The sequence below is a fragment of the Peromyscus californicus genome, unplaced genomic scaffold (assembly GCF_007827085.1).
Source record: "Peromyscus californicus insignis strain IS unplaced genomic scaffold, ASM782708v3 Scaffold_3__1_contigs__length_106647218, whole genome shotgun sequence".
Classification (NCBI taxonomy): domain Eukaryota; kingdom Metazoa; phylum Chordata; class Mammalia; order Rodentia; family Cricetidae; genus Peromyscus; species Peromyscus californicus.
The window spans coordinates 2365936-2391566 of NW_026294551.1; the positions used below are offsets into that span (position 1 = coordinate 2365936).

The 25631-nt window shown below is 48.8% G+C and overlaps 1 protein-coding gene across 3 annotated transcripts in view; it reads right to left on the minus strand.

The window, feature by feature from the left end:
- Positions 1–25631, minus strand: part of Rptor (regulatory associated protein of MTOR complex 1) — a 347185-nt gene that overhangs the window by 84209 nt on the left and 237345 nt on the right. For all 3 annotated transcript variants that reach the window (XM_052755707.1, XM_052755706.1, XM_052755709.1), the window contains 4 exons: positions 18509–18584; positions 10496–10597; positions 6083–6166; positions 4685–4795 (listed from right to left, as the gene is read on the minus strand). In XM_052755707.1, the coding sequence (XP_052611667.1) occupies positions 4685–4795; positions 6083–6166; positions 10496–10597; positions 18509–18584 (373 nt within the window). The remainder of the gene's footprint in view (positions 1–4684; positions 4796–6082; positions 6167–10495; positions 10598–18508; positions 18585–25631) is intronic.

Consider the following 25631-nt stretch of genomic DNA (forward strand, 5'->3'; position numbering starts at 1 on the left):
ACTCTTGCCCTTTGCTTGGGTCCTCCAAGACCCTCTAGGAGAGTGGCACACAGTAGTGTTCCTCAGATTACTAGGAGAGAAGAATCCTGAAGTGCCTTTAGCAGAGTCTAGCCTGAGCAGGCATTGTCCTTCTCAGACCCCCAAAGCATGCCAGAAAACTGGGTGGCTGCAGCATAACAATGATGGAGCAGTGGCAACAGGCTTGTCTCTATGCATAGGATACCATAGCTGTAGAGTCCTACGTTATAGGCCATAGGTCACCTCATCTGTAGAGTGCTGTGTGTTATAGACCATAGGGCGTCTCATCTGTAGACTATGATGTACTAATGGCCCAGAGGTCACTTCATCTGTAGAGTGCTATGTACTATGGACCCTCACAGTGGCAAACTTGGAATTACCTGGGGCACTCTGAGCTTGGCAGGGAGGCAATTAGATGGCAAGGCCAGATGTGAGGAGGGGAGGAGTGACTGCTTAAGCCTACATGGAATTTTTTTGTCTCTGGGAATTATGGCCAAGGTCATTAAAAGAAGGAAATTAGGCTCAGTTTCAACCGGAAACATTTCAGAACGTCCCTCAGCAAGATGACTTGCTGTTGAACAGGTTAGGAAATTAACTCCCAGGATGGTCTCTGGTGCCTGCAGGCAGTTACAAGAACATTGCAGGCAAGGGCATTTCCAGCTAAGCACTGGTATCATGCACACAGCCTTCAGCATGTTGCAAATGCGAATCGAGGATGTGTGTTTGCTCAGAATGCTGTAGCATTTGTGCTCACAGCTGAGTGCAGCCCCTGGGGCATAAGAAACCAACGTGTCCAGGAGATAAGTAGGAATTGAGAGTAGCTGAAACACAGTTCTCCACCCACTGGAACATGGTGGGCAACTATAACTTCAGTGACCATATCATGGGAAGCACTGTTAAGTTATTGCTACCTGCTTTCAAATCCAACTCCTCCTAAGACTTCAAACGTAGGTATATTTATTTATCTTTAGGCAGAAAAATACTGAAAACAAAACAACAACTCAAACTGATAGCCATGATAACTAAATTGGTTCCCATGTGTTCATGCAGCACTAGCAGAGTGGCTAGAGAGGGCCAAACTCCATGTCTCACTCAGAGTCTGAACTACAGACCTGAAGCTTGGTGCCCACAGTCACAGACCCATGCTGTGATCATTTCTGCCCTTGATCCTTTGCCCTGGCTTTGCCCATGGCAGACTCCCAGAAGCCCTTCCACGTGGCTTCACAGCCAGATACCAAGTAATACTGCCAATTCTAAACATATTGACATAGAGGATGAAGATTATGGAGTAGAAGAGAAGCCATTTAAAAGTGAGTTCCTGAGAAAAGCCTTTTGTTTATGTAACTTGGCCTTTCAGTGAATCTGAATAAAGGTAAAATAGAAATAATCAAAAAGTATGAGCTCTGTGAGCCACAAAAGCAAGCTTCCGGTTTATCAAGCACATACTTCAGTGACACAGGTAAGACAAAAATGACATTGGTAAACTGTTCCCTGAGGGACCCCACTTCACTGAAATTCACAAAAGAGCTTTCCAGGTTATGGTCCGGGTGTTTAAAATTTTGCTGCTGGAGGTGGACAGCCCAGGAGAGTGAGAGGGGGGTGCTCAAACAAATGGGCAGCAGGGTTCATCCAGGTCCACTAACTCCTACACCCAGTGCTGTGGCCAAGTTACCCTAACAAGGTGACTACGTGGTTGAAATTTGTAATATCTGGTTATTACAGAGCATACAGGAGCAGCATTCACCAGTCAGCCAGGTGCAGAACACGAGGCCACAAGAGTCAAGTTCATCCCTGGAGGAGCCAAGATGGGAGGCGTGTCTCAGCAACAGCATGGCAACTGTCCAGCAGTGCTCTGGGGTCCCGGCTGGGCCACAGCCCAGAAAAACCAGAGACCTGTGATTAGAGAGGTACCAGGCTGGCTGACGGTCTACGGAGACAATCCGAGAGACTGATAAGTAATCAACGGTTTGCTGCACAAGATGAGGAAGCAAACAGCAGTAAAATTCCAAGGTTCAACCACACAGAGAATAGGCAATGGAGAAGGCACCGTGATAGAAGTGTGATTTCCTTAAGGAAAACTCCCTCATACAGCCTGCGCCACACTGAAGCTGTCCATGAGCACTTGTTCAGGAAGATGAGCATCAGGGCCAGTATAGTGCCTAGCTGAGTCTGAAGTTGACTGTGGGAGGGGCTGAGCAGGTGCCCAGGGGATCTGTCATTAGAAAGGTCTGGGCTGAAGGAGTGAAGAGAGAGTGGCATGTGTGGAGTGGCATGCTGGCAGGACAGACAGAAGGTACAGTGTGGGATGTAGCACTTACAGTCTCCAGGCCAGCTGGTGGCTGGGGAAAAGGGGCACAAAGAATATGGCTGAACAAGGTCCAGGGTAGATGGACAACCTCAGTGGAGCATACATAACATGGCACAGTAACAGAGAACAAGGAGGAGCCTGGGTCTCAACTTTGGTGAGCAGGGAGAGGCTGATGATGTGGCTCAGTTAGTAGAGCGCTTTCCTAGCATGCATGAAACCCCGTGTTCTACTCCCATCACTGAACACATATATAATCCCAGCACTTGGGAGATAGAGGCAGGAGGATCAGGAATTCAAGGATTCTATTCTCCACTGCCTCATAGGTAAAAGAACAGCCTGTAACATTGCCACACCATGACCTCAATTCCCTGACCTGCAGAGACTTTGTCTTCCTGCCTCACAATTAGATCCAGACTCAGCCTCAGGCCATCGCACACTGCTTGTCACAAGTCAGAAACATGACCCACTCACTCTTGTATTTTCTTCTTTGAGCTGCAAAGTCCCATTCATTTCATGAGGCTGATGCAAGAACACGGATTCTTCCTACACAATCCTTGTGCAGTGTTGTACACATGCATACACCCATGATGATACAGATAGAAGCTGGCTAGCAATGGACTTGACTCTTCTAGACCAGTGGTTTTCAACATTCTTAATGCTGCGACCACTTTATACAGTTCCTCATGTTGTGGTGACCCCCAAGCATAAAATTGTTTTTGTTGCTACTTCATAACTGTAATTTTGCTACTGTTATGAATCATAATTAAATACCTGTGTTTTCTGATGGTCTCAGGTGACCTCTGTGAAGGGGTTGTTCAACACCCCACCCCCAGGAGTCTCGACCCACAGATCTGTTCTAGACTGTCTCAAAAGCAAGCAGATAAGCAAAGTTGATGACTGCTAATGCCTCTTCACCTCCCTCCTCACCTGTCAGCCCCTCAAGCAGCCTGAATGCATATCAGTGCCATTTACTCCTCATGCCAAGCTGGTTCCAACCTCATCTGGGAATCACAGTGTGCCCCTTCTGGAGTGTACACTGAAACCATGAAGGCCTTCCCTAGACACTTCCCCCGTCATCTACAACCCTGCAGAGGGTGGCATTCATCTGTGATGCCAACACACCTGGAACCTTCTCTGAGTCTGCCTGGGCACCCTGCACCTGCTCCACACTTGCACACAGAGCTCTATCTCACAGCCTACGACCGTTAGCTGGGACACATCCCGATCGCTCAGGGGAACCTGTCTTGTGCTACTGCTCTATCACCAGGTGGACTAGCAGGGTTTGAATGAGATGCTGCCTCTCCTGACTGCTGGTGGAGCTGGGAATGGGCTCTCCTCATGGCCCGTCCCCTGCACCCACCTCAAACCCTCTCCTTCAGGGAGAACCTTCTTTCCTGTCACCTCTTCCTATGAGCTACTTCACACTGGATCCATGTCACAAAGCAGAGTTTAGTTCTTACAGTTCTCTGCCCCACAGCCAGCTCAAGACAGTCGGAGGTTCATCCCTGCCCTCCCCACCATCCTCTGCTTGCTTCCAGTGCCAGTCTCCAGTCCTCTGTCACAGCAGCCCTCCTCACAGACTCATTGGGCCGACTACTCACTTCATGTCACTCCTGCTCCTGTAAGGTGTTTACTTTTAGCTGTCTGTGTCTGTGTTCCCTAAGAATAGTGAGCCTTCTGAGGTCAAGGACAGGGACAGCTAACCTCTGCCACCTACAGACCTTAGCACCAAATTTTTGTGGAGAAGACAAATGGCTGCAGGGCCAGAAGATGTAAGGAGCTATGGATGATGCAACTGCCAAGTGTTGGGGCTAGGAAGTCACCTGTAAAGAAGGGACCATTAATGGTCCATCCAGGGCTACAGGCAGGATGGGGACAGACAGGACGGGTGGCGGGCTGAGCTCTGGGGCCAGTGCTAGCATGTTTAGAAACAGGGAAAGAAGGGTGTGGCAGGCAGAGCTGTGGTGGGGAGGCAGGCTGGGTCCAGGGCCACTCGCTGCCATTGTCAGAAACACAGAGAAGGGCCTTAAGAATAGTTAGGGTATGGTCACAGTGCAGGTACCAGGGACACACAGACAGATAGACAGGTGATCTGGCAACTGGTAGAGACTAGGGCTGGTTTTGGTCACCAGAGGCAGACGTTGGGAAAAGAGTTTTACTCAATCCTGTACAAGAGAAGACCTAGAAAGGGGGACAGCCACAGACTGCAAGTGTACACATCCAGAAGAACAGGAGGGAAACACAGGAATAGCCGGTTCCACCTAACACCTGGGGTCACTGTCAGGTGGGCTGAGGTAGCTCCGGGTCCACAGGCAGAGCCTTGCTTCCTACCCTTGGGGATGAACAGAGGTTACTTACACTGTCCACAGCGAGGATTTTGGCCCAGATGAAGACAAGGAGTGGCCGCAGCTCTCGGGCTGAGCTCTGGAGCAGCTTCAGCACATAGGGGAAGATGCCCACTGACAGGGCCTGGAGGTAAAAGACAGTGTTAGCAGAGCCTGATGATCCCTGTCCACCCTTGCTGATTGCTCATTTCACTCCTCAGGTTGCAAGCGTTCTTGGCCTTTCCTCTTCAGGACCACACTGGAGGAACCACTGTTGGATTTTTCTGTCCAACTTTAGACGTTATCCTTTCCTCCTTCAAATATTGTGCTTCCTATTTTTAGGCTTTTCTCCCTCCTCCTTCAATGTTAGCCTGCTGATCACTGTTGACAATATCTAATTAAGGAAAACCTGAAGACTGCTAACCTGTTCATCCCATAGCACTCTGTAGCTGACCTCATGTAGGTAATTTCACTGTGTCACAATGGACAGCTACTGTTTAAAAGGTAAAATAACCAATTCATATAAAATGTTTAATTGTTTCATCAGTATTGTCCAAACTTCATTTATTTAAATTATTGTAAATAGGTGTGTATGTGTGTATGTGTACATTTGTATGTTGGAACACTTGTGTGTGCAGAGGAAGCCAACAGAAGTTTGGGTGTTTTCCTCTACTACCTCACCGGATCTTCTGAGATGGTCTTGTACTAAAGCCTAGTGGTAAGGGTAGACTGGCTGCCAATGACTTCCAGGGACCCATCCACTATCTCTGCCTCCCCAGTGGTGGAGTACAGATGCAGGATGCTTACTCACAGGAACTTTACCCACTGACCCATCTTTTTAGCCCTAAACCTTCACTTGTCAAAATAGCCAAATAAGCTGTCCACACCGCAGAGTCGGAGGCTCTAAAGCTCCTTCAGTCTGCAGGCTTCCCCAGCTCTCTTTGGTTTCCTTATGACTTATTTGTTGGAAACATGGATCACTGCTTGGTTCTACTTCTGTTTTTGCAGAATGAGGACCCAGAAGAATTGTAGGCAGAAGTTTCCTGTCCCAACTGCCTGCTCCCAAATAACCACACAGAGGCTCATATAAATGTTTGTTACTGACTAGCTCTTACAACCAATCACAGCAACCAATCTTCACAGTTCTACAAAGGGATTATGCCATAGCAGAGAATGGTTCAGAACCGTGTCTAGGTCACTGTGCAGACAGTGTGAGGGTGTGGACTTCCTGGGAGGACAAAAGGCCATGGGAGGCATATGCCTACCTGCCTGTGTGGCTCCTGGCTTTTGGAAAGTCTAACAATAAGGGGGACCGATGACAAAAGCACCAGGGAGAGAGTCGCTCACCCTGGCTCACATGAATGGCTGGTTCTGGTTTGGAGTTCACAGACTACTTCCCTCTCTTCCCCCAGGTAAGGTAGAAGGCACGTACCAAGCTCACCGCCCAGGGACCCAAGTCCAAAAAGCGTCCCAACAAGTCTAAGGCCCTCAGCCGGTGCACCTGGCTTAGCAGCACCTGGAAAAGCAAGAAAGATATTGAACAACAAAATGACACTGATTGTCACCTCTCTAAAAAAGCTGGCAGCCCAGAAGGGGTCTGACAAGACAATGTCCCCATGTCCAATGGTTCTTTTTTGTAGCTCAGCTGCTGCCTGTGTAGTTAATGCTTTACATAGGTTGAAAAAACACTTCTTCATTACCCAAGTAAAACATGCCGCCTGCACAAAGAACATAGGAACATTGCACTGTGCTCAACAGGACCACCGCTGGTGGCATTGTTCTCTATGCATACCCTTGCCCAGATGAGTCTAAACCAGGCAATACATTCTATTCCCACTTCCTTTCTCAACTGATGATGACACATGGTGAGGATGACTCCCCATCCCTAGCACCCACAGCAGTCTCTCTCCCAATGGCAGCACAGTATGTCCTCTGTATAAATGTACAGTTTGTTTAAACAGCTCCCCCAAAGCTAGATATCACAATTCTGTGACAAATAGCCTAATCTGCACATCTCTGCACATTTTCACAACTATTTTCTCCTGAGGATAAATCTGAGAAGTAAAATTATAGGTTGCAATATCTGCATGACATTTCCACAGTACCCTCGGCTAACTACCTCAGTCTTCTAACAAGAGGCAGCACCACGGCACTCACTGGGATGTGACTGGGTGAAGTACCCAACATCTCTTGGCTCTGATTTATTAATGATCAGTACAAGGTCAAACAATCCTTAGGAACAAAATCAGATAACAGTGACTGCTAATGAGCAACACTGTCCACTATTGTTTTATGTGAAAATAAGCATCATCAATGAAGACTATGGGAACAATGTCAAATATTACTTAGTTTTTTTCTCCCTCAAATAGCACGTTTCCTGTTTCTTTTATTGATTTATACCTTTAAAAAGCTGGAGTCCAACATGAATTAAAATTATTTTAAGAATACAGACTGGCTTTTTTGGGTGTGTATTTGTACTTCAAAAAATTAGAAAGTGTGTGTGTGTGGTGGTGGGGGGGGGGCTGAAGATCTGGCTTGGCAGTTAAGAACACCAGCTGCTCTTGCAAAGGACCTGGCTTCAATTCCAAGAACCTACATAATGGTTCACAACCATCTGTAACTCCAGTTCCAGAAGATCTGACATCCTCTTCTGGCTTCTAGTGTGCATGTTATAGACATACATGCAGGCAAAATACCCAGGTATATAAATCTTTTAAAAATTAAAAAACAAACAACCAAGAACCAAATTCCTGTTTCATGCTATCACAGATACAGGAAATCACAAATGACTGAGACCGAGCAGGTTCTGGGGTTCCTGTTCATTTGTGGCAGTCAGTCTATGAAACAGGGTCTGTCAAGGTAACCTATGTTTGCTTCATGGTGTACAAACATTGCTCAGGCTTTTTGCCTGAGACACGAAGAGAAACTGAGGCTCTGGGGGGCAAGGACCTCCCTCCAGCAGGGGGACCCAGGAACTTCGGAAGGCAGCCCATCATAGAGTACAGGGGCAGACAACATATGGCAGCAGCTTGGCCACCACATTGCCTCCGGACACAGCCCCGCACGTCCAGGCTCAGACTGTATCTGAAACAAGACGCACTGACAGCAAACACACCCGGGTGAAACGCTTGGGACTCTGTAGCAGCCGTGAAAGAGAATGACCGCCCTGTAAATTCACTCTTGCCTTTCTTGCTTGATGTTGACTTTCTTTCTTCTTCTGTCTGGGGTGCCTCTGCCCACCTACCTCCCCGAGGAGGAGACGGCAGTCATGGAGGGTCCCAGGCACAGCCACACAAAGCCAGAAAGGCCCACACTTTGGGACTGCTTATTGAAAGCAGACAGTGGCTATAGATGTCAGTCTTGACAAGTTGGAGGAAGTAGCAGTTGAAAAAGACATTCTCTCCTTTCTGCTGATTTCATTTTTAAAGGCAGAAAGGATGCTGAGGCTGGGTGGGAGAGGCCCAGGTACATGTTACGGTTTATCAGGAACTGCAACACAACAGCCTGATGGAACCTCTCCGCGCTCCAACACACCAGCAGCTAATGCTTCTGGGTTACTGGGTGGAAGAAATTCACTCTGGCTTATGGGAGTGGCAGGCACCTGAAGAGAATCGATACAGTCTGGATTAAAATGCTTTCTCCCTTTGTAACATCTCCAGCTCTGCCAAGGCGCAGGAGGATAACTTGTGAAAAGCCTGTTTAGGCTTTGGCAACAATAAAGGTTTTCAGGACAAAGCAAGGAAAGTACCAAGAGTGAGGCCAGGGTGGGCTTCCCGGGGCTGGAACCCCTTACAGCCCCTCGCCTTTGCCTTTCCTCTCCCATTCCTAGCTTTGCTCATCAGGGCTCGCCCCTGAGTCAGGCGGGGCCTGGTTGGGGAGACAGAGCCTTGCGTGTGGTGGAGGACCTGCTGCTTACATTTTCCTGAAAGATCACATGGAAAATAGCTCATGTTCTTTTTGCAACTATTTCTCCATGTTTTGGCATCAGATTGGCTCTAGAGGTCTTCTCTTTCCCTGAAAGAGTGTGAGTTGTAAATGGAACATGAAAAGTAAAGTCGATAAAAGCCGTTTACAAAAGGCCTGTTTGCCAGACCCCAAAGAACTGGATTAACATGCCTGGCTCTGCAGCCTTGCTGCAGGAAGGACCAACTTTACTCTGCTGTGCTGCTACAGTAAAAGGCAGGTTAGAGAGAGAGCTGTATGGTGACCCAGGTGACCTGAGAGGAACCCTGAGAGAAGCCCCTAGTGCTGCTGCCATTTCCTGGAATCACATGGGCACCTCAGCTCTCCAGGTTTTGTCCTGCTATTGTAACTGTTGTTACTTTGGAAAACATTTGCTACAGCTTGTAGCTCACTTTGCAATCCTAGGACAGTCTTAAAACTAATCTAGATACATGCAAGAGGAGCAGTGATAATTATTTTCATAATGTCAGAAAAGAAGTAACAATAACATCACCTCCAGTTTGACCCATGTCATTCTTTAAAGGCCCCACTTCAGCAGGAACAGGCTATTGTTACATTTTACATTTACATGCACTCTTCTTTCTTGCCTCTTTTTTGTCTGACTGGGATTCCTGGGACTCTAGATGGGGAGAAAACTGAGTTCTAGGGTAGGTGAGTCACCTTGAGGCTGTGAGGCTGGCTGTCCTATGGGAGAGACTCTGGGCAGGAAGGTCCACTGTTTTCTATGGGGAGAGATTTTTGAGCTGCAGTTGCTCTGAGCACTTGGCCCAGTGAAGATGGATGGTTGCCCATCACAATGTGGTTAGCAGCCCTAATGAGCAAACACAAGCCCTTCTTGGAAGGAAGCAAGGCCAATGTCCTTGGACAGGTGGAAATCAGACCCATGGCTGTTTTCTAGAGGGAAGTAACTTGATAAATGCTTTGGAGAGTGATGGCAGTATCACTGGCCCTTGGCAAGTTCTGTACCTCTCATCTGGAGGGCAGCCTGTCCTCTATTCCTCCAGGGATGTGGGATGGCTTCCTACCCTTCCAAGTTGATACCCGCTCCTGACTTCCACAGCTTCTGACATAGCCCCTTCTTCCTCCTCCCACACACATACTTGATAAATAGTATTTTCTGGCTTCTAGAGTAACTCACAAGTCCTCAGTGTCTGATCTGGCTTTTCTTAGTCACAACCCAGCTCACCAGTTTCTCCCACAAACGCACATTTAAAAAAACATAAACTTGTGACCTGTGACGACAAATCCACTATTCCTATTCCTATTCCATGCTATTTTAGTGATCAAAAGTCAGCAAGCAGTAAAGGGGTTCCCCACAACCAGACCAGTTTGCACATGACTGGCAGACACAACCAGAAGGTACTAAAGTTTCTGATTGGTCCCCCACCAAGGGAAGGCTGGTGGCACCTGGCCTGTCTGTGCTGCTCTGGTACTGGTCAGGAGAATGAATGCTGTGGCCCAGTTAGGATTTGCGTGGTGGCCTCATCCTTTTCTCACAGGACAAATTTGCATCTCATGTCCTTCCAAACAGAAGGAGGTGGTATGCCAAGAGTCCGCACCATATCGACGCTCGTTGGCAGCAGCATTTCATCAATCCCTGACTCGCAAGCAGGAGGAGGGAGGGTGTGGTGATCTATCCCAGTTTATATTTAATTGCGAGAGGAAGAAGGGAATTCAATGGCTTTGCCAAGAAAAGGCCACTGAGACTAAGTAAGCCTCTCCTGACTTCAGATCAGATGTGAGGCACTGATGTGCCATCTGCCTGAAGCACAGCTCCTGTGGGGGAACCGCTACTGCCTAGACCCTCGTGTGCCCAGGATACACATTTTCCTCCCATGGGACAGATGCCTCAGACAATCTAGGCCGTCGGGAAGTAACTGACCTGTAGGACAATGGGCAGCTGCTCTGGGGGGCTCCTGTTTTCCACACCCATTGTGAGCCACACCTGGAATGCCGTCAGCTGCTCAGCAAAGAATGGGCTGTGCTGTAGGAGAAGCAAAGAGCTGGTTAGTGAGGCAGGGTTCTTTATACCACTTTCACCCCTCAGTCCCAACAAGGCAGTGACCGTGAGGGACAGAGATGGTGGCAGCAGGTCTTCCAGGCTTTGTTAACAGTCTGGACAGGAGAGGGTAGTCTGAGGCCTGCAACCTGAGCACTTGGATGATATGTTCCTGTCAGCAAGTAGAGAGACGGGGACAAGAGGAAGCCTGGGTGCACACTGTGCAATACGGTGTCTGCCATGCCCCTGAGTAAAGACACACACGGGGTAGTTGCCTCTTAGCCAGAGACATGAATTGGTGCAGATTTCATTTCTACTTTTTTAAAGTTTTATTTATTTATTTATTTATTTATTTATTTGGTTTTTTGAGACAGGGTTTCTCTGTGTAGCTTTGTGCCTTTCCTGGAACTCGCTCTGTAGACCAGGCTGGCCTCGAACTCACAAAGATGCGCCTGCTTCTGCCTCCCTCTGCCTCCCGAGTGCTGGGATTAAAGGCCTGCGCCACCACTGCCCGGCTTAAAGATTTATTTTTAATTATGCATGTTTGTTTGTGTGTGTGTGTGTGTGTCTATGTGCATGTGAGTGCTGGTACCTGTGGAGGTCACTGGATCCCTTGAGCTCCAGTTACAGGTAGGCAGTTGTGAGCCACTCAATGTTGGTGTTGGGAACTGGCCTAAAGTCTTCTGCAAGAGCAGCACATGCTATCTGCAAGAACACTAGGCCATCTTAACCACTGAGCCATCTCTCCAGCACCACCATTCCTTTATTATTACTACTACTATTATTAATTTTTTCCTGAGATAGGGTTTCCCTGTGTAGCTTTGCGCCTTTCCTGGAACTCACTTAGTAGCCCAGGCTAGCCTTGAACTCACAGAGACCCGCCTGTCTCTGCCTCCCGAGTGCTGGGATTAAAGGTGTGCGCCACCACTGCCCGGCTTCTACTACTATGATTTTGAGAGACAGGGTCTCTCTATACCCACACTAGCCTGGAGCACACCATTGTCCTTCCTCAGCTTCCTGAGAGATGAGACTACAGGTGTGCACCACCACATTTGGCCTGGTTATTTTTGTAAGTTGAGCTATAGAGAAGGGACTCAGGACTGAATTGGACCTCTAACACTTAAAAGCCAAGAAGACAGGTCTTGGAGAGAAAGCAACATCATGTGGAGTTCTGGAAGCCAGGTCAGTGATGTGTTCAGCAGTGCTGAACATGAAATGAATCAAGCAAGACTAAGACTACGATCCATCTGCGGATCACTTCAGGGACAGAGGTCATTCCAAATATTAAGGACTGTCTTGGATCCAGCAAAGCACAGCTGGAGTGACATGAAAGACAGAGAAGAAAGGACAGAGGAGAGAGCAGGCGGAGGCTCCCCTCTGCAGACACACTGCGGAAGGAGGTGGCTGCAAAGGGGAGGAGAGACATAGGTTGTGTGTGGAGGGGAAAGCAGACCAGGATAAGCATTTAGAGGTGGGAAGACAGTGGAAAATGAACGCCGATGGAGAAGGAGCCAGGCAAGCGACTGGCAGTGGAGTGAGGGGCACAGTAGGAGGGCTGATGCTGTAGGAAGAGAAGGGAAAGCACGCTGCAAGGCAGTCCTGGGTCGGAGGTGAGAAGCTGGTGCCCTCTCTACTACTCTTGTTTCTGAGGGGAGCATGCATAGACCTGTCAGGGAGAAATGTGGTGGGAATGGACAGGAGAGAGGGAGAAGGAGCTGAGGACATGCGTGTGGTCACACTGTGCTACAGCTTCTGAGGCCCCCTTGAAGGATAGCTGCACAGTGTGAGCTGAGTAGACAAAAGGGCAAAGGCAGTGTAGGGTAAGTACCAACGACCCAGCACCTAACCATAGAGTAGGGCTTGGGCCTTCTGGCTAGCATGAAGGCTAATGGAGTCAGAGTCCTGGAGGACCACTAGAGAGGCTGGTGACCACTAGGGAGTCACCAAGGTCCCTTTGTTCCCATGCTAGAGTTACCAGCAATGACATGCAACCCACAGGAAACAGGTGGCTTGGGTGGGAAGGAGGACAACAGGATTGAAAGAGACAGCAAGAGGCTAGTGGCCTGTGCAATTTCCCATTCTATGTGTCAGCTTCACCGCCATACAAGATCCAGCTGTGTCTTGTTCTCAGGCACCATTTTCCTTTGGGGCTTTCTCTTTTCCATGGCGGAGGTAGCAGCACCCATCAGAGGCGTAACTGTGAGCCCAGGAGTCAGGGGAAGCAGCTTTGTCCTGAGAACTGCACCTTCCCTGAGAACTCTATCAGAGCTGGGTACTATATGTAGTGAAAGCCCAGTCACACAGGGTCCTTAAGTTCACCTGTCACCTAGAAAGGCACCGGGGCTCTGTAATAGCAGCTCATACAAAGGAAATTGTATTTGGGGCAGCCTAAGAAGCTAGAGTAGAGCCCCCTAAGTGGTTTTCTCATTTTCAAGTAGGAATTATTCACCAACTGTTTTAAAATCGCATTAAGTGCCTCCTCCCCCACACTCCAGAAGATCCTGATGAATGACAATCACACCCTCGCTCTCCGTCGGTTCCGTTTACAGATTCTCACTGTCCACTGGTGGAGTGACTGTTTCAAGCAGAGACAATAGTTCTTCATCTAGCCAGGCGAGGAGGCAAATGCTGACAATCTCAGCATTGGGGAAGCAGAGGCAGGAGGTGTCAGCCTGGTGTACACAGTGAACTCTAGGTCAGCCACGCTTACACAGCAAGACCCTTTCCACAAACAGACAAACAAACAACACATAACTCCTTCACCTAAACCTGACCAGAGACGAAAAGCACACCTTTGCTGGCTGTGGGCGAAAGCCAGGGGGAACACCAGGACAGCTACACAGCATGAGGACTGCACAGGCGGCCCACATGAGGATTCAGAGTTGGCATCTGGGCCAGGTCTCTCAGGTGACCTTGTCATCAGACTAGAAGGGAACAACCAGGGAAGACTGAGGGACGAAGGCAAGGCACGCGGCTGTAACTGCATGGCCTGTCTTCCAGGAGAAATGGCACCCAAGATGCTCTGCTGTACGTCTAAAATAAAATAGGTCCAACGAGCAAAGAAAGGCCCAAAAGTGAGAGAGTCAGCTGGGAGCGGCAGAGTCCGGTTCACTGGCAGGAGCTAACCTAGCCATATTTATGGCATGGTTACTGATACCAAGCTGGCCACTGTTCTCCTCTGCTCTCCCTTTGCTGGGCCTGATGACCTGAGTCTGGGTACTTGAGTCTGCTCAGTGAGGAGATGATAGCAATCTGCTCAGTGGTCAAGAGTGCTCACACCATCCCCTGTGAAATCTACAGAGCCTGCAGAAAGGTCTCTATTTCAGCTGGTTATCCCAGGCTTCCTGATGTCTGGTCCCCTCCTCCTGGTCTCTCTTCCTACCCTGATAAATACCAATTTGAATGGGGTTTTGATTTCTTACTATTTAAAATCTGTCACTTCTAACTGTTGACTCTGGAGACAGACATGTATATTAGGTGTCCTTTTAGTCTGAAAGCAAGGCTTTAAGATGAGTCCAGTAAACTGTAGGCCAACTATCATATTTGTGATGGTTGGAATGGGTATGGCCTCCACAGATTCATGTATTTGAATGCTTGAGTAGTACTATTAGGAGGTGTGGCATTGTTGGAGGAAGTGTTTCACTGTGGGGAGGCGGGCATTGAGGTCTCATATGCTTAAGCTACGGCCAATGTGGCACACAGTCTCTCCTTAGGCTGCTTGTGGATCAAGATGTAGAATTCTCAGCTCCTTCTCCAGCACCATGTCTGCCTGCACACTGCCATGCTTCTTGCCATGATGATAATGAACTAAACCTCTAAAACGGTAATCCAGCTCCAATTAAATGTTTTCCTTTATAAGAATTGCTGTAGTCATGGTGTCTCTTCACAGCAATAGAAACTCTGACTAAGACAATAGTAAAGATGTGAATTTAGTCAAGTTGGCATACAAAATTACTTGTAAACAATACACGTACAAATCAAGGGGAAAAAAACCCCCCAAAATTTAGCTGTGTTGATTCAGTGTAATACAGATGTCAGTATTCCCCAACTCAATCTCTGATTCTCCATAAACTCAGTCAAAGTACTGCAGGTTCTCTGAAGAAATGAACAAGTGACCACAATATTCACACGGAAACACAGAGGGTCAAAAGGAATTGGGGCAATTGTAGAAAAGAACACAGTTGGAGGGCATATATCTGTGAATGTTCAGAATCAAAACTGTGATCACGGTGCCTGGACAAAGAGCCTGAGAGAACAGAGCAGAGAAGCTGGAAGCAGCTCACACAGCCACAGGTCCAGTGTGATGACACTCAGAGTGGGCATCCCTCGGACAGCAAACACTTCCTGCTCCAACTCACGCCTCCCTCTTAGTGATTATGGATGGCTGGCAGAGCTTGGAGGGAACAGCAACATGAAGCTCTGGAAGGGAAGACGGCGGCATTTGGGGGTGCTTGCCTCAGGTTAAGTCAAGATGGCTTTTGACAGCACAACAAAGGCCCTAACCATTAACAAAATTTTATTTTTTATTTTATTTATTTATTTTGGTTTTTCGAGACAGGGTTTCTCTGTGTAGTCTTGGCTGTCCTGGAACTCACAGAGATTCATCTGCCTCTGCCTCCCAAGTGCTGGGATTAAAGACATATGCCACCACTGCCTAGCTTTTTTCTTTTTTGTTTTTTTTAAACAAAATTTTAAAAAATAGGAATTTGCTTAGCAAAAGGTGTCTGTTCAAAGAAAAAAAAAGGTAAAAACATGAAGAAAATGCAGTCTGCAGAGTAATAGGTATTCACAGTGAGACAAAGGACACTGACAGAACTACTCCAGCTCAACAGAAAGATGTATAAAAGACAGACCTGCCTGACAACAGGAACCCACCTTCTGGAAGCACTGGGGACACATGATGTCATTATTTATGTGGAGCTAGATCCTGCACAGTAGGAGGGCTGTGAACCAAAGACACCGTGGACAGCTCCCAGCAGACAGCATTGTGCTCCCCAAGCACACACAGGACATCCTCAGTGAGGTTGTTTGTAGTGTGCCCAAAACTTACAGGATAGGGTGGGAGAGAACTTGCCCCAAATTCCAGAAATGAAGGTAAGTATCTTACTATAATATGTATAACATGTAAAAACAAGTGAAATCTTATAATAGCAGCACTTAAAACGGACAGGTCAGGATGATTTGCTTCCCTTTGTCTCAAGCTGCACAGTCTCTGGGCCTGGGCCAGCCAGCCCTGACTGTGAGGCTCACACACTGGCCATGGGATGGGAAGCCATTTTGGAGCCTGCAGACCCCCATCCCTCTTTTTTCTGCGGAAAGGGATTACAAGGCATATCAAAGGCATACTGTTGGGTGGAAGCAGTCAGACACAAAGAGCATGCTCCATGTCGTACCCAAGCATGGCAGCAGACAGGCAGTGGCTGCAGAGGGAAGGAGCAGCTTGTGACTGCTTTATATGGGGGCTGGGTATGAGAGTGTGTTAAACTGGTGAGGAGTCACCAAGCCATATGTTTATGGTACATATGACTTTCTACATGTATTCTATATACCCAAAAAAGAAGAAAGATAAAATAAAAAAGCTAGAGCATGGTCCAGATCAGTTAACCCTGCACCTGACACCCCAATGTTCTCTTAATGCAAAATTTGGATTCCATCAGTTTAGAGATAATATAGTGAGATCCTTGGTAAGGATATCTGGCATTGGAACAGAAGCACTTAGTCTGAAAGGAACACAATACCAAGTGTGCGATTCTAGGAGCTGAGTTCTCATCTCTTAATCAGGGAAGCCAAGATCTGAAGACAACAAGACTCAAGTCTCTTTGTTTTTTGTTTGGTTTTGGTTTTGGTTTTTCCAGACAGAGTTTCTCTGTGTAGCCCTGACTGTTCTACAACTTGTTCTGTAGACCAGTCTGGCCTTGAACTTAGAGATCCACCTGCCTCTGCTTCCAGAGTACTGGGATTAAAGGCATGCACCACCACTGTCCAGCAAGACTGACGTTTTAGTGGGGTTTTTCAGAAATCCTGCTGCACCCAGAGTCTCTGTGCCTCCTGGGAGAGCCCGAGGGCCATTATTTTAGTTTGTATGGAGGGTAGGGAACAGAGGGGGAGGCAGCTGCCAAGGTCTGCCATGGGCTAGGTGTCATATTCTATGGAGGTTTGGGGCGCTGAAGGAGACTCGTTCCTGCCTCAAACAGTTTAGGAAAGGCAGGAAACACAGGCTGTTTGGAAGCTGAGCAATGGATGCTACATGAACCTGGGAAAGACAAGAAAAGACAAAACCGTGTCATCCCTTCAGCACTGATACTCAGGGCGGGGCCTGTAACACACATACACAGACACACAGACACACACACACAGACACACAGACACACACACACACAGACACACACACACACACACACACACACACACACACACACACACACACACACACACACAGTGAGGCTCCAGGCACAGGGGCACACTGCTTGAAAGCTAACAGCAGAACTCAGGGGTGGGAGCATGGCTGTTGGCTTTAGTCCTTCCATCTTCGCTCTAGGCTTAAAAGCTTCTATAATAAAATGTTATCTCCTCTCCCCAAACAAGCAACAAAGAATAGAACAACACTGACAAAAGGGACCAGGAGATCGTCTTTAAAGCCTTTTGCCCCATCATTTGAACCTCAAGGCGCACATCTGGGGAGCTAGCATAGCCTATTACACACCAAGAGTGCAGTGTGTTAGTGCATACAGAGGCCCAGGCTTGATTCTGCAACAGGGATGCTGACAGATGATGGTGACAGACACTGCTCACTTGTCAGTGGCCAGTTCTCTCTGGGCAGTGAGCTGTGTAAGACCAAATGAGGGCATATCATGTGTAAATCCTGTCCTAAGCACTTTGGGGTGCTAACTCATTTAGCCTGCATACATAGCCCCTTGAATTGGGTTTCCCCAGAATCTCCTTTAAAAATGAGGAAAACCAGGCTGGGTGTGTGGCACACACCTTTAATCCAGCACTCAGGAGGCAAAGGCAGGCTGGTCTCTGTGAGTTCAAGGACAGTATGGTCTACGTAGTGAGTTCCAGGACAGCCAGGGCTGTGTTGAAGGAGTCTGCCTCAAACAACAATAGTAAAACGAGAAAACCAAAGTTCAGAGAGGTTTAGTTTTGAAATTCAATGGCCTCCAGAGCAGTGTGATGTGGCCCCTATGTTGCTGGCAGCCCCAACCTCCCCATCCCCGCCCTATCTTAGCTTCAAGAATGTGTTTAACCTACTTCTGTGTTCCTGTGCCCTAATCTAGTTCCTAATTTCTAACTGTTGTGCTCTAAGGTCAGGAACAGGGCTTCAGTCAGACCTGGTGCTTCACTAGGAGCAAATGCTCTGCAAGAAAAACCAAGGGCTCAGAGAGGCTGCCAGGAAGGCTCTGGGCAGCGTCACCACTCGTACATACCCAAGTGAAACCAGGTACAGCCCATGCAGCTGCTACAACTTTGACCTGCACGGTCTGAGACTGAGATACACTCCAGGCACCGGAAAGACCCATAAGATAATCCCAACCGGGGAGAGGAGAGGTTGAATGAAGAAAGCGATTATGACTACGACACATAGGGGTAAAATAGCCTTTAAAAGTCAACCATTTCCCCACCTGCTCTACAAAGTGGGGTGCCAGGCCAGCCAGTACTACACAGAAAAACCCTGTCTCAGAATCCCTCACCCCCCAAAAGGTCAACCATTTTAAAACCTGACTGAGTTCCTGGCTGACCCGATCTTGAAAACTCTGTAAGTTGTACTTTTTTTTTTCTAGGTAGTTGAAAAACTAAACCTGACCACCCAGAATTCTGGGTGCTACATGAAGCCCAGGTGTCTGCAATGGAGGCACAGGATCCCCCTGGGGAGGGGTCTCCTGAAGTGGGACTCACCCTGAAGGCAGTGCCCTCCTCGATGATGGTTGGCAACTGAGACAGGCAAATGTCCACAGCAAGGTCCCAGGCCTGCCTGGGGAGAGAACAGAGGGCACCACAGCGTTAGCGAAGCAGCCTTGGCACCAGGCCTTCACAGGGATGAACCATAGAGCCAACGGGGACAAACACCCTCCAGCCAGGAGGGCTGTGTTTGGGGTTTTCAGAGCAGAACTGCTGGCAGAATCACCCAGGAAGACTGGAGAGAAGCAGACATGGTGGGTACTGTGGCTTACTCTAGCTGCCTAGTGTGACAAGCTTCTCTTGAGAATGCAGAGAGAAGGATGACAGAACTCCTGTTCCCATACAGTGGTTCCTGACTCCATCATGACCCCCCCCCCCCACCCCCCCCCCCCCGCCAACATATAACCTACTTGCTCCAAATAGCTGGGGCTCCTATGATGGCTGATAGGATGGCATGGGCAGAGAAAGACACTTTGTTAGAAAAAGCCCAATCAGCAGGGCTGGGGTAGGTGGCCTGGCTGTGGACCATCTGCCCCGGAAGACCAGGTAGTGTCAACATGCCCCATCCCCTGTGCTGCTAGGAAGGTCAGCACTCCTCATCCTCTTGTCTGCATGGCTGGACCGGCCTGGGCCCAGAAGGCTAGGGCTGTGTTGGCGGCCCTAAACTGAAAGGGGGCAGACCTTTAGCAGGTAGGCTTGGCCATTCTCAGTCTCTCATCGCACTGGGTACTCACTACTCAGCACTCCCCTTGACAACACGTCTTGTGCTCAGCTGAGAGCCCTGTCTGAGACCCCCCCCCCCCCCCCCCCCCCGGGTGGATGCCCACTCCTGCTCTAGCTTCAAGCCAGCCCTTGGACTTTTCTCTGGGACCTCTGGGGCTCAGACATTGCAGGCTGATTTATGCAGCTTCATAAACACATCCTCTTACATAATGGGGGTACGGGGACTCTGTCTGGGAGCAGGCTGGCTGCACTTACATGAGGCTCTTCGCCAGGTGCCCCTCCCCCATACTTTTGGAGGACTAAGAGAGCAGCACAGGACAGGAGTGCTGTGAACTGGGGCTACACAAGCTAGAGAGTTCAAAGGCAGGCTTTACCTTGGCCTGGGTATGTAACTGAGTATAATTTTATTGATTTCTTATAACATTTTTAACTTTGACACTTTCAGACTTAGAGGAAAGCCCAATAGCACAGTTTGGCCATGAGTGCAGGGCCAAGAAAACACATGAACACTCACTGGCATGGTCCTGATTATGCTCCTGAGTTACTTGGTTACTACACACCTGTCTTTCTGATGGTGCTCAGAGAAGTGCTGGCCCTTAGTCACATAGGAAGGTCCTAGAAGTGTGTATTGTACCACCAGCCCCAATGTAGGTAGACCTTCCCTCTGGTGGAGTGGGCCTCTCACACAGCTTCAGGGAGCTGAGGGACCTGTGGGGCCATGAGACCTAATGTGCTGTCCTTTCCTCTTTACTGAGGGTACTGGTTACTTTTTGTCATCCCTGTGACCAAACACCTAACAGAGAGCAGTTTTCCATCCATCTGCAACAGCCAGCCATGTGGGAAATGGAGAGGAACAGTGGCTGGGCAACTGGTGGCTGGAGGTCTGAGTAGGGTGGACAAAGGGAGTCAAGTATGTCATGACTAGGGATGACAACTGCAGATCCTGTGAGTCCTGTGATCACAGTGGGGTGTACGTGGACGCAAGGATTTCAGAATGGGCTTGTACTGGGGTGAGACCACAGGGCAGCCTAGCTAGACAAGGGATCAGCTGAGAGGCTCTTCAATTCATAGTAGTTACATTCAAAGGGGTCACGGTAGAGCCCCAGGAGTCCCTTACTTAATCATTCCCTGGTGCAGATGGTCACACTTCTAGCAATAGGACCACTGCCTACATCGTGGAAGCAGCCCAGAATGGCTGCACATGCAACTTTGGAAATTGCTTCCCTGCCACAATGCCTTGTCCTGTGTGCAACAGAAAATGCTGTCTCTTCTAAGTGTCCTCTGGGACCATAAGAAGTGCTCCCTGGTCTTCCACTTTCTAGCATCTCAGGTGGCTGTCTCCCCAGGGCTAGGATGCTTCTCTCTCAGTTTGTCTGTCTTCCCTGGATGTGTATCCAAGCATAGTATTCTTCATTCTCCCTCAATGACACCCTCAAGTGCCATTCAAAACAAACTTATCTTCTTGGTGACTCCTGATGCTGATTCCATCACTGGACCAGTAGTCATGTCTGAAATAAACTTAATACTTTCCAGCCAGTTCCTCAAATCCCAAGCTTACCCACAGTCTTACGAGGCATCCTCTCACAATCCCAGACCCTCTCTTGGCCCCTCTCCAAGAGTGCCACACTAACAGCCAGGACTCTCATCACCCTCATTCTGCCTGCCTTTGCAGAGGTCAACAACATTCCAAGGTTCCTGCTGTGTCCCACCATTAGAAAGGAGCAAAGCCTGATGGTGCCAGACAGCTTGTGGGCACCTCAAATGCAGGTCTTTAACATGCACATTCTGAGTCAGAAAAGAATGAAAGCAATCTTTGCCCAGAGCTGAGTCGGGTTAAAGACAACGGGAGTGAGAATGTACCACAGGCCTGGCTTCAACACTGCCCTCCTGGATCCCCACCTGAAGAGAGGGGCTCACAGAGTGGTCACTCAACAGGTCTGGGTCTATAGTTCTACTTGGATGGGCTTGTTTCTCCAGGAACCAGATTCACTATCCATGAAGTAAAAAATGGTGACATGTTCCTCATGGGGTTCCTGTGGGACCCTGAGATAAGGAAGAGGCCTTGGCTGAGCTGCAGACAGGGTGAGGCCGGTCAGAAACCACAGCACTTGACATGCTCCAAGCTGGAAGACTGTGCACAGCCGCATATGGTGAGTTCTCTATCTTTACTACCCCCTCCCCTGACTTTGAGAAGTACACCTCTGTAAAACAGTGATGATCAGTAAGGCAGGCTTTGTTCTGGAATAGCAATCTCTTCTCCCGGTAATTTCCTGGGAGACTTGAAGACTCTTGTTATTTTTATGCAGACTAATGAGACTGCATGCTGGTAGGTAAAGGGGCACATTTTCTCTATGTCTTAATAAAGAACCAAGACAAGGATGGAGACATTTAAAATTCAGAAGGAAAGGATAGGTTTAAGATGAAACAGTTACTCCTTTTACACCCACCCCCATACTGACCCCTCTGTGCACACTGTCCCCCCTGCCCACCAACCTCACCCCATGCAGCCCTTCCTGCTGATGAAATTAAGAGGCAATCAGAAGATAATCAAAAGTGGCCCCAACGCTGGGCAATAAATAGTTCCATATGCTCAATAAACCCCCGGCCGCAGGCAAGCGAGTGTTCGGCAGCACTGGGGGGGACATCTACTCTTTGCTGAGACAGAAGCAAAGTCAATTATTACAATTAAATTCTATAAAAATACCTTGAATTTAATCAAATGGAAAGTTTCACTTTCAGGAGTTAGAAGAAAGGGGAAGTAGAGCTGGGAAGTGGGCAGTGTGTGTGTGTGGTAGCTGGCTGATGTGACCAGCTGGAGCCTGGCATGGATACTTTTGGAACTAAGCAGAAAGGTAAAGCACATACAGGCATGGGTTTGTGCCTACACTGATGTCCCCACTGTGCCATCACAGTCTTGAGGCAAACACGTTCTAACCCACACACATTTGACCCATGACTACCTCTGCTGCTTTGTGGCCCCACTAGCTCCTACCTCTGGGAGAGCTGAACCCACCACACAGTTCCTTCACCAGAAAACCAGCTCCTAGTTTTGTTTTCCTGTGTGAAAGGCTTGGTGGAGACTAATGGAATGAGACAGAGCCAACAAAGGGAGCTGTGGCTTAGGGCAAAGGCACAGCACAGAGGAGCTGTGAGGGAGATGAGAAGAAAAGGCCTGTTTGAGATACCAAAGGGAAAAAAGCCTGGTTGAGAACACCCAAGGCCACTGGCAGACAAGCTCCATGATAGTTCTTGGAACAGAGGTACCCCAGTCCTGTGCCAGCTCCCTGGGCTGAGATGGAATGGAGAGAGGCACTTTCACAAGTACAGAGTATGATGGGTGACCTGGGCACCCTCTCTGGGCCAGACCAGATGACTTCAGCATTTCCCATCAAACTGTAAAATTATGTAACAATCTCATCCTCTGTCCTCTGATGAGCACAAGCACCAACTGATTAAAGCATTTTCTCAGATAACATTCAGCCAAACTTGCAGGCTTCATTTGGGATTCTCAGCTACGGACAAGTGAAAAAGCAGTTGATAAAAACCCTGTGACAACAGCTGTGGTGCTGCACACTGGTTCTCTGTGTGTCACTAGGGCACACCAGCTCTCCGAGTGTCATCAGTGTACACGGGCTCTCTGTGTGGCACCTGGATACAACAGCTCTCCTCTCCTTGTGTCCCCAGGGCACACCAGTTCTCCATGTAGCACCCAGACACACCAGCTCTCTGGGTGTTACCTGGGGAAGGAGCAGAGGTTGGGAAGTGTCCACACTGGCTTCCCACAGGGAGGCTCTGTAGACTCTAAAGGAGAGAGGCAGAACTGAGGTAATTTGGAGCAGGCAGGAGGGGTACTAGGATGAGCCCAGCTGATCCAAATTGGGCTCCCCCTCCCCCCACACACACAACAAGGAGTGGGGGACTTTCTAAGCTGCTGGTTGAGTCACCGCCAGGAAGAGCCTGGGTTTTCAGGAAACTGGCCTAGGATGGCAAGCGCCCAGGTAGTGGGCTGGAGGAAAAGCCTTCTGAGCCAGTGTGGGCTCCATCTGCACTGATCCATCAGAGCAGAAAGCACAGGTTATTACCGCAGAGAAATGCAAGGTTTCAGGACCCCTGAAATTGAGAGTGAAGGAGAACGACTCCCTGATGGCTTTGCATCAAAAATTAAACAGGAAACGGGCTCTGAGTATTTCATCATCTGCTTCCCCCGCCTGAAGCAGAGTGCAAATGTACATTACTTATGCTTTAACCCCAGTTTTTGTTAGGCTTTGTTCCCTTTCCCCTCACTAGAAACACAGCCTCTCCATCACCACTCAAGGATATAATAACCGGATTTTAAATTATTTATTCCAAAGGCTCTTTCCTGCCTACCTTTCCTGTGAATTCCCTGGGGATATGTGTGCCGCCATCTATTTGAGGGAACACAAACCCTGAGCACTATGGGAAGAGTTTCATCACCTGGGGTGGCAGATGGCAAAGCTGAGAGCCCACCAGTCATCCTTCAGTGGTGAGGCCCAGCCAAAGCCTGGAATAAGCTCAACTCTGCAGTGGCTTGGCCCTCAGGTATAGCTACAGAGTTTTAGAGGTGGGTGTGGCTCTCCACCTCTTTTCCTTACCTCCTTCAAGGGGTAGGATTTGAGTTAGGACAGACCAATGAGGATAGGTCTGCAAGCCCAGTCTCAAAGAGGGCCAGATGTCACAAAAGGGCAGGGGTGGTGACGAGCCTGTTCCACAGGGCCTTCCTAAGCCCTGAAATGCGGCCCTGGAGCTGGGGAGAGGTATGGAGAGAGTGAGTCTACAGGAGCGGAAGGTTTGGAAACCATTTAGCTTGTGCTATGGCACAAAACTAGAGAGGAGGGGAAGGCCAGTGTGTAAAGCTGCTGGATTCTGGAGCTTGGACACCCAACTCCTTCTCAAGGAGGGTGAAGCATCTGGCAGAACGTTTCCACTGACCAAGATGGTCTCTCAAAGGTGGCTCTGCTGTGCATTCTGGATCTGCAGGAAAAGGTGCACATGCCAGGGGTCAGAGTCCTTCTCTTCTCTGGGCATAAACTATGCTGTGAATGACTCACAGAAACAAAGGTCACTGACGAGATGGAGCGGCTCCCTTCTTCCTTGTCTATCTGGGACCGTGTCTATCTGGCCCGGCTTCTCATTCAGTTTAGTCCAAACAAAGCTGAGCACAGAGACAACCTGTTCCTTGGGGAGGATGCTTGTGCCTCAAGACCTCACATGTCAATCTATAGCTTGGGTGGAATGACCCTCTCATACAACCCCGAACCCAACTGTGCCATGCTATTATAGGGTTTTCCAGTCTTCCAGAAAATTCTCTTATGTTCAGACTACTAGACTCATTCAGTTCAGACTCTAGGGAGATTACTTGGTAAGAACTATGCGGTATGTGGACATTCCAGCTTTGTACACAGGGGGATTCTGGAATGACAGACCCACCAGCAGATGCTTCAAGTAGTAGTGTTTCTTCGTGACAATGCTGAGAAGAAGCCCTCCAGGCACAGACAGGCTGTGGTGAAGCAGTGCAGAAGCTCGTCTCTGGGAAATACAAATAAGATGTCCAAGGCCCAGAAAGGAGGTAACAGGCACTCCCCACCCTCTCAGGCCAGAGATACATGAGGTAGGTCAGTAATGTCCCTGATGCCAGCAAGCCACACTGGGCCCAGGAGGCAGCAGGCAAGAAGACTAAATTTTACTGTTAGAACAGCACTTAGGGGGCTGGAGAGATGGCTTGGAGGTTAAAAGCACTGACTGCTTTTCCAGAGGACCTGGGTTCAATTCCCAGCACCCACACAGTGCTTCACAATTGTCTGTAAATCCTGTTCCAGGGGACCTGACACCTGCACACAGACATACATGCAGTCAAAACACCAATGCAGGTTTGGAAAAAAAAAAAAAAAAGAACAGCACTCAGATAGAAGGCCTGGGGAAGAGGATGCCTAACCATTCAACTAGCTCTTCTGAAGGTTGGGCTTACTTGGTGACTTAGTTTCTTAAGCATTTTTGTGACAGGGAGACCTCTGGGAGAGATGGGAGGGGCACTGGGGCCAAGCAGAGACTAGTGAGACAGCTCTCTGCTGAGGTCAGGCTCATCCCTCCAGCTCTTGAAGCTGCTGTGCCTCTAGGAAACCCAGGAGGCTGCTAAACCCGGCTCCAGTCTATCTTTGCTGTGCTGGCCCAATCAGTCAAAGGTAGCCCCCAGCTCCATGCAGTCCCTCCCAGAGTCTGAGTCTATCTCTATGCTGGCCACTGGTCAAAGTGGCTTCACCATGCAATTTCCAGCACAGAATGGGATTGACTAGTGTTTATTTTCCAAGTCTACTCATGCTAGCTCTGCCATTACTGAAAATCCTCCCCAGAGAACGTGTGTCAGAGGCATGCAATTCTC